This window comes from Macrosteles quadrilineatus, unplaced genomic scaffold, assembly GCF_028750875.1.
Source record: "Macrosteles quadrilineatus isolate MER2022 unplaced genomic scaffold, UCM_ALF_1.0 Scaffold_1__1_contigs__length_201487025, whole genome shotgun sequence".
Taxonomy (NCBI): Eukaryota; Metazoa; Arthropoda; class Insecta; order Hemiptera; family Cicadellidae; genus Macrosteles; species Macrosteles quadrilineatus.
In genome coordinates, this window is record NW_026542594.1 from 26,917,222 (window position 1) to 26,933,503 (window position 16,282).

The 16,282-nt window shown below is 37.2% G+C and overlaps 1 protein-coding gene across 8 annotated transcripts in view; it reads right to left on the reverse strand.

Moving 5' to 3' along the window:
* Positions 1-16,282, reverse strand: part of LOC129005593 (RNA binding protein fox-1 homolog 3) — a 273,760-nt gene that overhangs the window by 121,264 nt on the left and 136,214 nt on the right. The window contains exon 1 of one of the 8 annotated variants that reach the window (XM_054434560.1): positions 11,861-12,092. The exons of the other annotated variants lie outside the window; for them this stretch is intronic. Within the exon in view, the coding sequence (XP_054290535.1) occupies positions 11,861-11,911 (51 nt within the window). The 5' untranslated portion in view covers positions 11,912-12,092. Of the gene's footprint in view, positions 1-11,860; positions 12,093-16,282 lie in introns of those variants that run through there. 8 annotated transcript variants of the gene reach the window in all.

The window sequence follows — 16,282 nt, forward strand, 5'->3', positions numbered from 1 at the left end:
TTAAAAATATTATACTCGCCCACCTATATTGCAAATCATTGCGAAGGCAAATATCAATACAACGATAGCAATATTTAATTTGTAGGCTACACAAGTCAATAATACGTGTAAGACGTACATAGTCAGTGGGTGGATTTTACGTATTTGTCATTGATAGATTGATAGGGTGATAAGTAAAACACAATAAATCCAATGACGAATTTTCATTGTTGGCCTTGGAATATACCAACCGTGCTGTCGCTTGCGAATCGATTTACCTCATTGAGCAGCGAGTTTCCTCGCACTGCGCAACAGCTGTTCCCACGGTGTGACCTAATGAATGAACAACTGACTGAACGTACTTCACGGTCGATTTGGCCAGCACTGAGTCAGCGAGCTGGTGTCGTGTAACAACAACACCAGCAGCAGCAACAACAACAACAACAACAACAGGGGCGAGCCTGACACTGCACTACTGCAGGTGATTGGCAGATTGGAATACGGTTCACAGTAACATCATTGAGCATCAGCAGACGTATCTTCGACAATGTCCGGAGGTTGCGGAGATCCTGATTGGTTCTCGTGGCTATGACTGACCTCAGGTCCTCAAGGTACGAGAGGTTATTCCGTATAAGATTATTTGAATCCAAGGACGAACCATTAGTTTATGTTTAGTACTTGCAATACGAACGTATCTTGACCAACATATTGTAGGCTATTATATCGATAGTATTTAGACACTTATCTACGTCTTTCATTGAAAGCTGTCAAAGCGGCTGAGGATAACTCTTGCGCGGTAGTGTCGTCCAACTGTTGGACTCACAGTAAAACTGAGTGGCGAAGGTTTTATGATCAGATGAGAGCGGCGGAGGCCGGATGGATCCTGGAGAGCGCCAAAAATAAATCAGAGGCGGCGCGGCGTCTGGCGGGAACAATGCGCTGGTGACGTTAGTTACCTTCCTAGTACGAATAGGCCGAAAACGTCTTACTTATAAAGGCTACATAAAGTAAGTTTCCCTCAGCCCTATACTATTCTTCATTCACATCACATCAAACAATAAACAACTGTTTTAGGTATTGTACCGTATTTGCGCAAATATTGTTTTAACTTTAAATGCAAATTACGCTAACGATAAGTCCTTTGAAAATACGAACATATAAGTTGACATCGGTTAACACGAACGCATGGATTAGAGAAAAACCGAGGTAGCAATATTTTGTTTCCCCCAACGAAGCGATCGGCAAACATAATCTTGTTAATATCAATCACGGCGGGCAAACACACCGCAAACAAACAAACAAGTGTTTGTCAAGACAAACAATCACAGTTGGCATTTGAATACCAAAACACGTCGAGACATGCTGCGCCGCTGGGCTGCGTCAGATTGGTACTGAATAATAAATATCGCTTGAAACTTTGCAACAGATCGGCCTATGTCATCGGTACTAAAGATATATTACACACACCAATGTAATGGTTTACGAAACAAGGACAACAAATAAGTGAACCTTGAAATTTGGACATTCTGTACATAGTCCCTACAGGATCGAAGAGCACAATATCACGTTTGGGTCGAGGCCAAACCACCAACAATGGAGCCACCCTCTGCATTGTCTGGAGAGCTTGTATACAGTGTTAACATGTCAAGATGAACGAGGTGCGTGTGTTGGCGCGTGGAAATATTACATTAACTCAGTTAGTTTCTCCATCTGCACGAAAGGAACAAAACTGATTACAGTACATGAAATGGTTTAAAGTTCTTCTTTTATTAATTTGGCAGTAGTCCGAAAACGTCTTGAAGTAGTTCTGTTTGGTTTAGCGTGTACGGTAGGTTTGAGATGTGTAAGTTGCTCCAGCATTTCTTACATGACAAATGTTTTCTGGCAATTGTTATTTGAGGTAAGGTTAGGTTTGGCAAGTTGCTTGTAAACTTATGTTTATTTCCAAATAACACGTGATGGGTTGCAATTCCGTTCAGCAAAAAACTCGTCACAGGCGTAAATGCTACATACAGTGTTTGTTTTGGAAGTCGTACCATCGTTAAACCTGAACGCATTTTATTTACAAACCCAACAATCGTACATGTGCGATGCGAGTGGCATCATCAACTGAGCAAACAGCTGCAGATGTCAGCGTGAATGGATTGTTACGGCTACATACGTTAATGGTTTACAAGTCAATATTTAGTACAGTTGCTCAAAGTGACACACATATTTTCGGAATGATAAATTACACTTGATTCAAACTGTAAATTTGTTGTTTCTATTCAGAGGTTACCAAATCATTTGCATTTCTATTCTAAACTTGTAAAAAGTGATGCTATGACGCGATCACCTATCCTACAGAATAAAGCTTCGACACTATCAACACTAGAGATTCCAAGATTCCGCTATAAGGGGACACGTGTTTCTGTCCGAGTTTTTGTGTGCCAACCTCTCTACCAGTTTCCAAAATAGCCCTTATACAGAAATAGCCGGAAAGGCTGCAGTCTGCCTGGGAGAGGGAGAATTGATGTGTGAGGAGCAGCGACAACACAACAGCCATCGTAGATAAACAACGCTCTCATGTTGAAAACACAGGTTTTACTTAATTGACAGTGTTGAATAAAAACTTCAAATTGTCAGAAACGGATTAGATCTGACTGTCCTAGACAGGGGGTTGGGTAGCGGACTGGAAAAATGAGTAGTCTTCTACAAACCTTGGGATTAGAAGCCAAGGTGATAAAGTACAATCTGTTTGGCGCTTCTTCTTGACCTAAATTGACATTTAGACATGCGAATTGGGAGCTCAGTTGCTTGGACCAGTAACAATACTAAACTGTCATATATGAAGCATTTCAGGTTCAAAATTTGAGACGAGTTAATTTAAATATATGAAGGAAACCTATATATTGTTCGGAGTTAGCCTAGTGGTTGGCGTTCCAGACTTCGATGTGGGAGGGACAGGATCGATCCCCGACAGCAAACATGTTGTGAGTTTAAATCGCCTTAATATCTTTCAAGAATCAACAATCTTCTGTGAAAGTACCATTGATATACTTGGGGGGATGAAACACAGACTACATATACTACTGGAGTATTAACCTCGGTACCGTTGTCGTTACACGAGATGGCGAGGTTCACACGCCACTCACACTCAACACAACACACATGTGCAACACATGTACACTAGGCCTACCCTCCAACCTTCAACTCTTCCCACACGGCAACATAGATATGACCTCTAATATAGGCCTCGTTATACCCATTAAATAGGGTAGTTTATAGTTTTTCACAACAAATTGAGTACATAGCGTGTAAGAACAGAAAAAAGCACGTTGTCGGCAGTTTTAAACTGGCAAACGAGTGATAAGACCAAGAAATTTGTGTCTACATATTTTTACAACGATAGTCGGTCAAATTTTCCGGCCAAAGTCCAAAGGTTTTCTTTAGACAAGATTATCAACGTCCAAAAGTGTCGTGTTATCCGAATTTAAACAGCACAAGTAGTTAAAGAATCTATCTAAATGGCCATGAACCTAATTATTTGAGTACATTTGCCATTTTGCACACTGTGGTGATAAACTATATTGATGGTTAAAACTTTATAAATTATAATTCACGCACAGTAAAATTTGTCATTGTATTTAGAATAACGAGCCACCAATATTTCAGCAATAGCACGTGGAATGCAACACAAATATCGTGTTGTCCACAGCCTCAGCCCATTTTCAAGCCGTAAACCTCGATTCACTCCCAAATAGAGTGAGTTAGTAATCACGGCCTACCAGCCACATTCCAAAAGAATATTATATAATAGAAAGGAAGCGCTGAAACCAGAAGGCCTCGGATTTCAAAACGTCTCAAGTAGTTGAGTGACCACAGCGGTCGCGTCGGTTAGTTACAAAACATCGTTGGGCAATAAAGGCCGATTTGATCGAGTTAGAAAGTTGTAGAAAAAGGCGCGGATTCCTCGGTGTTTGGGGAGAAAGTTTGTGCGTGTGCGTTAGTGCGCCTCTGGACTCGGCCCATCCCAGCACGACACAACCCGTTCCTGCTTTCCGTGTTTCCCAACACAACACCACACAAGTGACAACAACACAGGTGGCTGACAACTGCGACAGGTCGCTGAGATCAACCAGTCTCTACATAAAACCACTCGCATACTTTACAAATCATTGAGCCTACTTCCATTTTAGAAACAAATATCACATAGCAAACAAAACAAAAATGAACAAAATTCAACTTTTACGCCCGATGATATCATAATTTCTTGAATTTTTCGTTCAATCTTATGGTTGGATGATAATAACTAAGGAAGAAAAATAACAAATTAACATAACAATTTAATACCTATATAATATTCTCGTGGCTATGTGGTACGCCTCATAGTTTTTTCTTCTGAAGGTTGGGAATACTGCTACTGTATATAGCACCATCTGGCTGTGACGACGCTATTTCCCATCTGCAGGGATATGTCGGTGATCAGTAAGGGATGAACCTGGTCTTATGTTATGACAGGACGTATTGCAGACGATATCGTTTCCATTACGGATCCATTTCGGTGTTGGTGAAACCTATTATCTCGAAACTTCCATTGGATGTTTGGAGCAATCCGGGATAAGACGTAGAAATACACTATTCCCAAAAATAACAAATTGTTCATATATTTACACTTCATAAATATCTATTTAGGTTCAAAATTTAAATTAAAATATTATTATTTATGTTAAAATATAGATTGAGTTGATACCGAAATATCACAGTTTCATGTAGGATTGGCAAATTAAAAAATATTTTACGCTGGCTACAATTGACTTTACTATTATAACGAAAAGTGAAACATCATAAAAACCTATCATGTATAGCAGAAAAACGTTGCTGTGTAGGAATTTCAGTGCACATGAATTTTTGACAGTCCCCAGAGTATGGCGCGTCTGGTGCAGTATTCAACCCAAGATAACAAGGTTCATATCCGTAGTGAAATTTTAATGAAAAAAAAATGACAAAATGGAAAGTGATAGCAAACTGCTTTGAGTTTCTTGGCTGACATAGAAGAAATGCTAATCGTCTTGTATTTGTTTAATGATTTTAACTTGCCGTCTTGAGAATGTGAACTGCATCAGGTTTACCTGACCAACGCAGAAGATGTCAAACAAACTACTCTGTTGCCAATGAAGAGCGCTTTTCCTGTAAGTTACTTAGGTCAGCACGAGAGCGTATTATAAACTCGTTCATCTCCATACGACAGAGAAATAATCCATCACTCGCCCTCCGCCCTTCCTCTGACAACCCTTGGAAACACCTGCTCAGGCAATCTGCGTCACTGCGGCTTGTACATGGTGAAAATAATGTAAAGTTGCACAGCAAAACAGACTGGGACATTGATTTGGAGCCACAAAATACATTATGTATTTGCACAATGTTGAGTAAATTAAGGTAGGAGCTTAAAGAGACTGGCAAAACTATAAGTTTTCTGTTAAAAGATTTAGCTTAAAATATTGTACAGTCCTTAAAAATAAAACATAATGAAAACTGGCCATTTTCGTGCATAGGCCTACTTGAAATACGTAAAGAGAAATAAAATTTTTGATAAAACTTTTTGATTTACATTTCTTGGAATAGTGTTTAAAATATTCCAAACACAATAAAGACCGAAGGTTAAGCCTTAGGTAATACATGAACTACCAAAGAGAGAGAGTTCGCTTGACGTATTATAACAACAACAACAACAACAACAACAACAACAACAACAACAACAACAACAACAACAACAACAACATGGTAGGATCTATGTTGAGCTCAGTTTTTAATGGTATTAGAAAAATAAAAAAATACAATCAAGGAAACTTGTTGTGTTACTTCGTGGGATAGGATATAAATCCTAAATTCGGATAAGTTAGACAAACATCCAATTATCACAGACCTATCGGCCTTGACGATTGCAGACGGAGACAAGACAACTAGTAAACAAGTGGTAAACAAATCAAATGACGTCGTCCGAGACGGACCTCGGGAGACGACTACCAACAGGAACAAGTAAGGCCTAGGTACTGTATACTGGTAGACCCTACTGTACTGTAGTCTCTACTAAACTGGTATACCATTTACCCGTAAACCGTAGTCAACAGGGAGCACTCAATAAACCGTATTTTAAGTCTCCGAATGACGGCATATCATTATGAAGTAGTGTTGATAACTCCAAACCACGTCATATATCCAAAGTTATTAACTCAGATAGGATGTGTTGATTCAGCGTTCGTCGTCATCATCAATCACTATGATGTCAAGTTCGTAACGTTACACTACGTATATCGCAGTCACCGGCTATACTGTGTACAAGTACCAAGGCACTGTCATACTGTAGACTGGCCAACTGTAGTAATTAATCTATCTATTGAACTAGAAGAATCCATCACCCAAAGGTTTTGAAAGGATTAAAACATCGGATTTTTTTAGATGGTATGATAAAAAAGTCATAATAGTCTATAACCGCCTTTGGATATGTATAATATTTATTATGTTTGATTAATAATAGAGGCCATAAAGGGATATTTATTTTAAAGTGCAAAATTAAGTCACTACTTTTACCTATTTTACAACGCCCAAGTCCTATTGCACAACATAATCATCAGACGCAATATTAGCACTAAGTTAACGGTAAGATTTGAAAATCAATAGAAGTTGACGCCAGTTTAAGGAAAAAAATGAACATTAGTTAATTGTGCTACCGGTACTGGCAGAACTCACTCCAGCTATGGTTAGCATATACAGTACCTATAGATTGTTAACTAAGCTTAACTCAACATAAATTTTTTTGTAAACTACATTATCTTGTATTACAAAAAACATCATATTTTACCTAACACCAATGAATTATTATACTTTCATAAACCAAAACTGGTAGGCTACTGTAAGTATGTAGTTGCTTCAAAAATCACATCTGGCACACAAGGGAAAGGAGTTTTTCTTTACCGTGTTTTCTCCACATTTTGTAATGGTACAAACATGGACTGCTGTAGCTGTAGTGATCGTAGCCCGTGTGTTGAGTGATACAAAGATACAGCGAGGCGATCCTACAAGTGTTCCAAGGTCCGCGGATGAAAGCTACTGTTTAAGGACTTAATTGGGCGACCAGCGACCTCGATGGCATCATATGGTCTGGTTTTTATCTGCGGTTTTTCATTTCACTCTTCGCTCGAGATATGCAGCTTTGTGGTACAAGGCAGACTAGTGGTACTTAATGTACACAAGTGGAAAAATACAAACATTGAATGATTGACTAATGGAAACGTAAGTTCACTTTTCAATTTCATATTTAAAAAGTGCTTTAACTTGTATTCTAATTTGGGACGTGCCAAACTATTTAACCACCTTATTATAGCCTATTACATATTCAACATTATAAATTACACTGGAGTCAACACCGAACTATGGAATTGACAAGTACCTGTCGATTGTATGTTTGCACAAACACATTGACTAACTCAAACTCTACAAACTAACTTTTAAAAGCGGCTGGAGCATCATTATTATAATTTACGTTACCCTGTAGCTAGCAAGTTAAACCCAAAGTTCAAGAGTTAGGTGCATTCAACATCAGCAGACGTTAATTTGCAAAAATTAAAATTTCCAAAAGCTTCCAAAAAGTAGATCACACGAGTGTAAATATAAGAAAGTCTCTGAATGACTGGTGAACTTTTACACGGTAGCGGAAATGGCGAGTTACAGTTAAACATTAACATCTCAATGCGACGCCTCATTTGCGAAGGCGGCGGACGCCATTTAAAACACAACTTTCAAATACGTGAAAAGAGGTGATTTTCTTTAACAACAACTGGTAACAGTACTTTTAATCATTACGTAACTTGTTGGAGGGGAATTACCTCCGATAAACTGAGTTTGTAAAGCGTATGGAATTAATAGAATGTACAGTAAAAGGTGTTAGGGGCTCCAACCCACCCGGTCCCTGCATTATCATATAGCAATTATTGTTTCAAGATGATTGGTAATGTCCTCAAAGTGATTCCAGAGTTAACATTGTAGCAGCCGCTGTGAATAACCTGCTGTATTTACATGTCAGTGGCGTTGACGTCCCTATCATAAGGTTTTATCTCCCCGCCGAATAAAAGCAAAAAAGCGACGTGCATTCGATTTTTAGTTGTATTAACATTTTTAGTAAAAACTCCGGAAGTATCGTGATTTATAAAATTTTCTTGTGCCGTCCTGAAGCATATGACATGCTATATTTGTATCCCTGAACTGTTAAATGGGGGCCACCTAGTGTTTTTCGTTCTAAAAAACATTTCCAGGGGTAGATTTCGAGATTTCCAGTCATTCTTAACACATTAATCTACACAAATATTTGTTTACCCTTAAATAATTTGTTCTACAGATATTTTTTTTTTCATCCTAGACATATATTCTTATATTTTCTATATTAATTTCTTATATTTTAAGTAACAAAGTAACGCAATCAAATTGTCAAAACTTAACGTTGGGATAATTTGATAGTTTTCCTCTTCCACACGATCAGCGTTCGGAGAACAATGGCTGCCGGATGTTCGGATATGGACACAGGTTGTGATGGATAGAGGCCATGTTTGACTCATCCGTCACACGGCATTGCGACCTGGCCGTCACCATCGATACGACCATATACCATCATATACATGTAGTAGACGCAGCATGGAGGCATGTGGGTTACTACAGTAGTGTATTTCCTGTGTCGGTTCACACATGTGTGTGGGATTCTACGTGAACCGCGTTCTCACTCTCATTGTACAAACTGACCGTGAGAATTGATAAAAAATATTTATAGGAAATGAATTTCCGTATAAAATTCCAACAATTGTCCTCGCTGATCGCCGGGAATTCCAAACTACGCGATAAAACCGGGAAATATGGCTACCTCACTTTCTAATATCTATTCTTGTTCACATATTACTGCAGCTAAATCTTGGAGTCAATTAGATAGTCTGACAGAGGTGACTTTTAAGTGCACTGATGAGAGAAACAACACAAAATTTTAACTGCTTGTTTTTATTAAAAAGGGTTCTGAAGTTCAGAAAACCGGATGCAATCTTAAGCATCTGGTATAAGAGGACCAAAGGCGGGTGCGGTTTAGCACCCAATAAAGTTCAGTGAAACAGAGACATGCAAATTGAGGTTGGTTAAAGTTAGAGCGTTCGATGATTCGGAATTTTAAAGCCAACATACAGTTGGCGGACCACTGGCTGGAGCAGCTGGTTATTGCTTGTCGAGTTTTACAACCAATAAACTAGGAACAGAAACGTAGCTCGGGATGTAGACCTTCGATCACGGTAGATCAGAGCATCGGTCCGTCGATTAAACTGTCCAGGAGAGCAGCAGCAGATAGATCCAGCAAAGAGAGTGGATCACGACCGATAGTGATAAACAGCTCAAGACGCTAAATAAGCTGGTTTATGCATTCGATAACTCCAGGCGCAATTTGAACTGCCTTAAAAAAAGAAACCCCTTTAAATGCGTAAAAAAAATATTTATAATACTACTATTATTTAGGTGGTAAATTCTTCAAATTAGGTCAACATTTTAGGTAGACAATCGAGTCTCTGATTTTGTTTTGTTTTTAGTTAGGCCTATATTAAGTAATATATTTCTTGATTAAATTTTATTTGCATGTAAGGGAATAACATACTTTACTGACAGTTCTTTACAATTTTACTTTGCTTCGTTTGATAAGGGGAAAAATATACGGCACTGGTAGTGCCCGATCATTCATTAATGACCTACTGTATAGTCTACCGGTACCGTACTGTAAATGAATTGATTCTTAAATTTAATAAAAAAAATAAACTCAAAGTAAAACTTTATTATACGATATTTTATAATTTGTTTTCACTTCCGAAAGAAATTTCAGCACACTAATACTCTATTTACCACTATTCACCACAATAATATTTCACACTAACAGTCAAAACAACTACAACTTTAAGGTTACATATGTGAAATATTTTAGGAATCAGCAAAAATAACAATATACTTGCCTATGTAGCAGCTACAATAATAGAAGTCATCCTTTAGTACATCTTAATTTCGCATTTTAACATTGGTTACAGGAGGGATTTAATTAATTGAAAATAACGGAATAGAAGGTCCGTGATGTATTATCAAACGTCAATAACCTGGTTTGTAAATTATATCAATACGTATCGTACTTTCTATAACTTAATCGAGACAAGTAAAAATATTACTTAAACAAATGTGTATTTTTCAGAGATTTTTTTTACTAAATGTGAGTTGCATAGCTTACGGTACTTTATGACAACAACATTTGAAAATGCTAAATAAATTAAAAATAACCTCATGCCGAATGCCGTATGATACCTGACAATTTAGTCTGAAGAGGCACCTTTTACCCTGACATTACAATTCCCTCGTGACATGTTAGACCTCTGGACTCTCCAAGGACTGGGACAAAGCGAAGGTCGTTGAAGCCTTCCGACGACACGTTGTAGGGTATGCGAGTTATTTAGAAAATTAATTTAGTATTCCTGCTTTAAATCCGGATTAATGATATTAGGATCATAACGCCTATCCTAAAAATCCAGCTCTGATAGCCTACTTTGAACGGTCCAGAGTATTTTTTTCTTAACGGTATTACAATTTTTTTTACATTGGAAGATTGTTTGTTGTCTTTCCTCAAATTAATTATGTGGCGCTCTTAACAACAACTGCTTTCTTTTTTAGGCCTACTAAATTACCGATATTGATTTATTTTGACGAGACACTTCAAATCGTCCGACAAGGCTTTTAAGTTAAAATGATTCAATAACTAGGCCTACCTAACCTACACTATATTGGTTACATATTTAAATATACTAATTAGTTGCAATTACAAATAAATAGGCTAGGTCTACTTATAAGTTAGACATTTTATTTGGTATTAAACAGTATTTTCATAGTTTAAATTGAACAAATCAATATTTTCTCCATAGCTAGCTAGACTACTAAAAATATTATTTATTTATGTATTCCCAACGGACATCTTTATTTTAATATGTTGCTCACATCGCGTAGTAGCCTAATTGGCTACAATATTATGTAGGTAGGTTTATAATGTAGGCCCAGAATTGGGACACCAAATAACATGAGAGAACATTATCCATTCAAATGCATTTTTTCTGAGTTTTACGTTCAGAAGAAGTGTGATTTTCATGCTACCTACCTACTGTATCTTAATAATTGAGAGATCGATTTTATGCAAATATAGCTGGGCGCTGCTGAACTCACGCTATGCCAGAGAGGGGTTCTAAAACACAAACAGGGGAGAGCTAGGCTTGGCTAGACAGGGCGTAAGGGACTGACGCCTTTTAGCTCAAGGACAGAGGCACAAAATTGAGCTCAACTGGATAGGCCACATATTTGTGCGACGCAGGCTGCCTAGTGCCTAGTGCCTGGCTTTGTTAGGTTAGGAACTGACCGAGACTAAAGTGTGAAATCCGTCAGGCTGGTGCGATGGCTACTTTCTAAAGACCAGGGCCATTGTCCGCACTAATCAAAATAACAGAGGTTTCATCGTTAAAATAACACTTTACGATAACCAATTAAACTGCAGGTAACTTATATGGCATCAAATAATACGAATATTTATTTTGAAATAGTTTTTACACCATGTAATGAATACACTAACATAACCTCAACGCGTGTATTTATAGCGACACCAATCTCGCAATCATCTTTTTGGGCCAGGTTTTACGTTATTTCAAGACTGTTAGTTATATGTTACACTAAAAGACAACATGTACACTTAGATGAGAATATATTGCAATTAAAAACAAATAAGTTACTCGCCCTTAACAATATTGAGCGAGCTGCAAAATCGAGTTTTGCAAAAGCGGGATTCAAAACAACAACTTACCTGGTAATAAACTCCTTGAGGAGGGAAGATAAATGCCCCTGAGCTCCACATGCAGCCGGCTTATATCACAAGACACATACACTACCTATAAGTCCAGGAGGGATTTGAGAATCCCGCACAAAACCACGATAACCTACAATAAAACTAACATGGACGCTTGGTCTAATCTAGCAACAGCAACAGCAGCCAACAAGCGATCAATGGCAGGCATCTGCAGACGGCGCTTCCCCCACTCCGGCGCTACCAACCTCAACATATGAGACTGCGCCTCGACGCGTCGCATTGTGACCAACTGTCGCCGGTAACAACTAAATACTTCACCAAGACTTTCTGTAAAAGTATAGGCCTAGTCTAACGGTTTGAAGGCGATGTGAACCACTGTTAAACCAGCCCGTAAAATCTACATACAGTCCCACGGAATGTTTTAAGTGTTCCATTCATTAAAATCACTTGTCGTAAAATGCTCCAGGAAAATTATTTGCCAGATGATAATTATAGTATATTTCGTACCTACGGCCGAAAGTGAGATTTTGCCGGTTCGAGATCGGTTAAAAAACCATTTCAGCCCGTGGTACGAACGAAATTTTTCACCGCACTAATACTCTATTTACCACTATTCACCACAATAATATTTCACACTAACAGTCAAACAACTACAACTTTAAGGTTATCTATGTGAAATATTTTAGGAATCAGCAAAAATAACAATATACTTGCCTATGTAGCAGCGACAATAATAGAAATCTATTAATTGCAATGCATATGTATCCTGCTTGTGTATTTAATATACATTAATGTTTTAAGGAAAAAAGGATACAACTGGTTTTCGGCCCTAGGGATGTAAAAACCTGCTCGGTCCCCAAATGACAATGGCAGCTGGTAAACAGCAATGCATAGCTTTCGGCCTCCAATTAACGTTCGTAAAACGACTAAAAACGTCGTAGTGTGGTGAAATAGTATATTTCGTACCTAGGGCCGAAAATGAGGTTTTGCCGGCTCGAGACAGTTTTTAAGTTCGAGACGAAGTCGAGAACTTAAATCGATCGAGAGCTACAAAACCATTTCGGTCCGTGGTACGAACGCTATTTTTCACCACACTATACCCTATTACCACTATTCACCACTATAATAATGCACACTGATAGTCAACACAACTACAACTTTAAGGTTCTTGAAGAAATAATTTGAGGAATCAGCAAAAATAAAAATAAATAGTTGCTAGGCAACGGTGGCAATAACAAAATTCTATTGCAAATCTATGGATACTGATTGTGTATTTAATATGCATCAATGTTTTAGGAAAGTAAGCGGACAGCTGATTTTGCGGCCCCGGGCTGTAAAAACCTTCTCGGTTCCCAAATTACGATGACAGCTGGCATGGCCAGCAAAACGTAACTTTTAGCCACCAATTAACGTATGTAATACAGCCAAAAACATCATAGTGTGGTGAAAACAAATGTTTAAAGCATAAAAAATGAACTATCTAGAAAGCATATGCACTGCTGAGTAAATTTTGTGGGGACCACCCAATTTATTCACAAGGCCTGCTGTATCAATTTAATTTATTAAAACAGGGGACTCCACGCTAATTCAACAATTCCCTAATGTAAAAAATCATTGGTTAAAACTTAATTGCTATATAGTATGATTGATTAAATACTAACGCATTTTGAAATTAATAAAGATCACAAATAGTAGTTTTCTAGAAAATTTTACATAGTGAGTGTTATTAATTTCAAATGTATGGTCAAATACTATTTAAAATAATTACTTATGGAGAATTCCTTGACCAATGCCCTACCCAAACCCAGATAAATTTACCATACAGTTTACGAATACTTTTTACTTGAACTTTGTCCGCTTGGCACTTGACACGTCGAAGTAACTTGTAGGCCTGACTAGAGATAAGTTGTAGAGTTCAGTGGTAAACAAGTGACAAACGATGATACGACTACAAGCCTTGGCATTTGTAGAGCCATCCTCCCACCCCACCTCACCCTCTACAACGATATCTATTATTTGTGGGGCTACTCCAATAACAAGGTCGAGGCGTTTGATTGAAACCGTTCCTCTCATCTACCGTTCTATCGAGGGCGACGGGCGACGAACACTTGGAATTACAAATAACTGAACAACATTGTCACGTTACTTTGTAGAATAGTAATTCAAACACAAAGGGAAAAAATAGTTTTCTCACTTAGATTCCTCGAAAGGTACAAGCACACGTTGACTTATAACTAATGTTATTGTCAGCTACTAATTATTTCAAAGGTACAAGAAAACAAATAATTTCCATTATTAGGTGGAGTAATGCACATTCTACACCTATAATTATGTAACTGGAAAATATCTTATCAAAATAATATATCAGTGATGGAACAGTTTGTATTTGAGTGAAAGGTTTAATCGCTGGATTATTGATCAGCGTAGATTCGTTCATAAGTTAATTTACCACACATTTAATACAAATACCACATTTCTATGTAAATCTAATAAACCTAGCTATATCTAACATGGAATAACATTCAATTGGTTTTTACCAGAGAGTACTGTATTTATATAATAACTAGTGTAGGGTACCTGTTGCTGGAATTCGAGCAATTGCTAAGTATTACAGGCGTAATTTTATAACGAATAACATTCATAATGTCTGATGACTTTTAAGATTCGACTCAAATATTATGGAAATACTCAAGATGTACATAAAAGATTGATATAATCAACATTTCTTGTAAATATCGTATCATTTTTCAAAATCTGATCTAGTTTTTTAGTGTTTTCAACAAATAGCCTTACTCATAGCCGCAAATTCTAAAAAAAACATGATTTATATTTCTTCTCCTTGGTGGTGTTCTATGACTTTCCTATGTTTCCATAGTTTGCAAATCGGCTCTTTCAATGATTACTAAGAAATGCAGCACAGTGTTAATTCAGTTCTCTTTTTAGTATATCAAATTATCCAGACTCTCTCGCTTTTTTCCATTGTAATATTACGCCAACCCAAATTCAAATAGTAAATATTTCTTTTCAACCAAGTCAGTATATGTTTGTAGCAAACTGTCAAATTAACAAACTTATTCACTGTTTACAATTAACATTATGTTCTTCTTCTCACTTTTAATTTTAGACAACAGCTTGAGTTTCAAAACAATGTTTGGTTTCCATGTTAATGTTATGGAGAAATACGAAACTATAAAGAGCCCCAGGGCCTCACTCTCTAATTATTTCCCTAAAAAGAAAGTTTCCTGCACAACTTCACGTTATGCTCTTTCCAATGACACCAAAAACGTGTCTATCGGTTCAGTAGTTTCGAAAGAGTAATTGTCACAAAAAACCTGCTTGCGTATTAAAAAAGTATATACAGGGTTAGGCAAAAGTATGGAACCCCCCAGTTTACTTTTTAAAGCGTTGCAGTAGGAAAACCAAACATGACACATATTTACAACATAAGATATTGCACTTTTTCATCAAAGTTACAACATTGCCCCAGCCCCCAAAATGTGATATTTTGGGGACGGCCCCAGATTTTCAAAAGTAAACACCTATCATGTGACCCCTCATTTTAAAGGGTTTGTCAAGACAAATTAAATGGCACTAACTAGAGGTCAATATTGCACCCCTAATCAAAATGGCAGTCATTTTGAAATATCCTCTATTAACTTTTGAACAGGTTATAGCAGGAAAACTACAGTCAGCAACCTTTAAAAAAAAATCTTCTTTAGGACAGTATTAAAATATTAAATTTTTTTAAGTTAACTGAGGGTGTCCAGACTTTATCTTGCTTGCTAATCTTAAATAATTAAACTGTCTGCCATTTTGATTAGGGGTACAATATTGACCTCTGGTTTGCACCATTCAATTTCTTTTGATAATCCCTTTAAAATGAGGGGTCACATGATAGGTTTTTACATTTGAAAATTTGGGGCTGCCCCAAAATATCCCATTTTAGGGGCCGGGGAAAAGTTGTAACTTTAATGAAAAAGTGCTATTTCTTATGTTGTAAATATGTGCCGCGTTTGGTTTTCCTACTGCAACGCTTTAAGAAGTTAACTGGGGGGTTCCAGACTTTTGCCTAACCCTGTATATATACATATACAGGGTGTCCGGTCATAAGTGTTAAATAAAATTTTGCATTAAACTACATGGTAATGGTGACAGAATGTCGCAAATTTGAGGTCCCCAACTTCAACAGTTAGAGAATAACAAATAAATTAAGATTTTTCAAAAATTATTGTAGTTGTTATGAAAAAGGTTATTTTACTCTGTTAAAAATGCACTTACTGTCAGTTTCAATGTCATTTTCAGAATCCTCACAAAATTTTAAATAAATATAACACATAATCGTTGGGGTACGTAAAAATATTCTATTTAAAATTCTTCGTTAAACAAATTATTTTTATATCGACGAAAATGTAAATAACA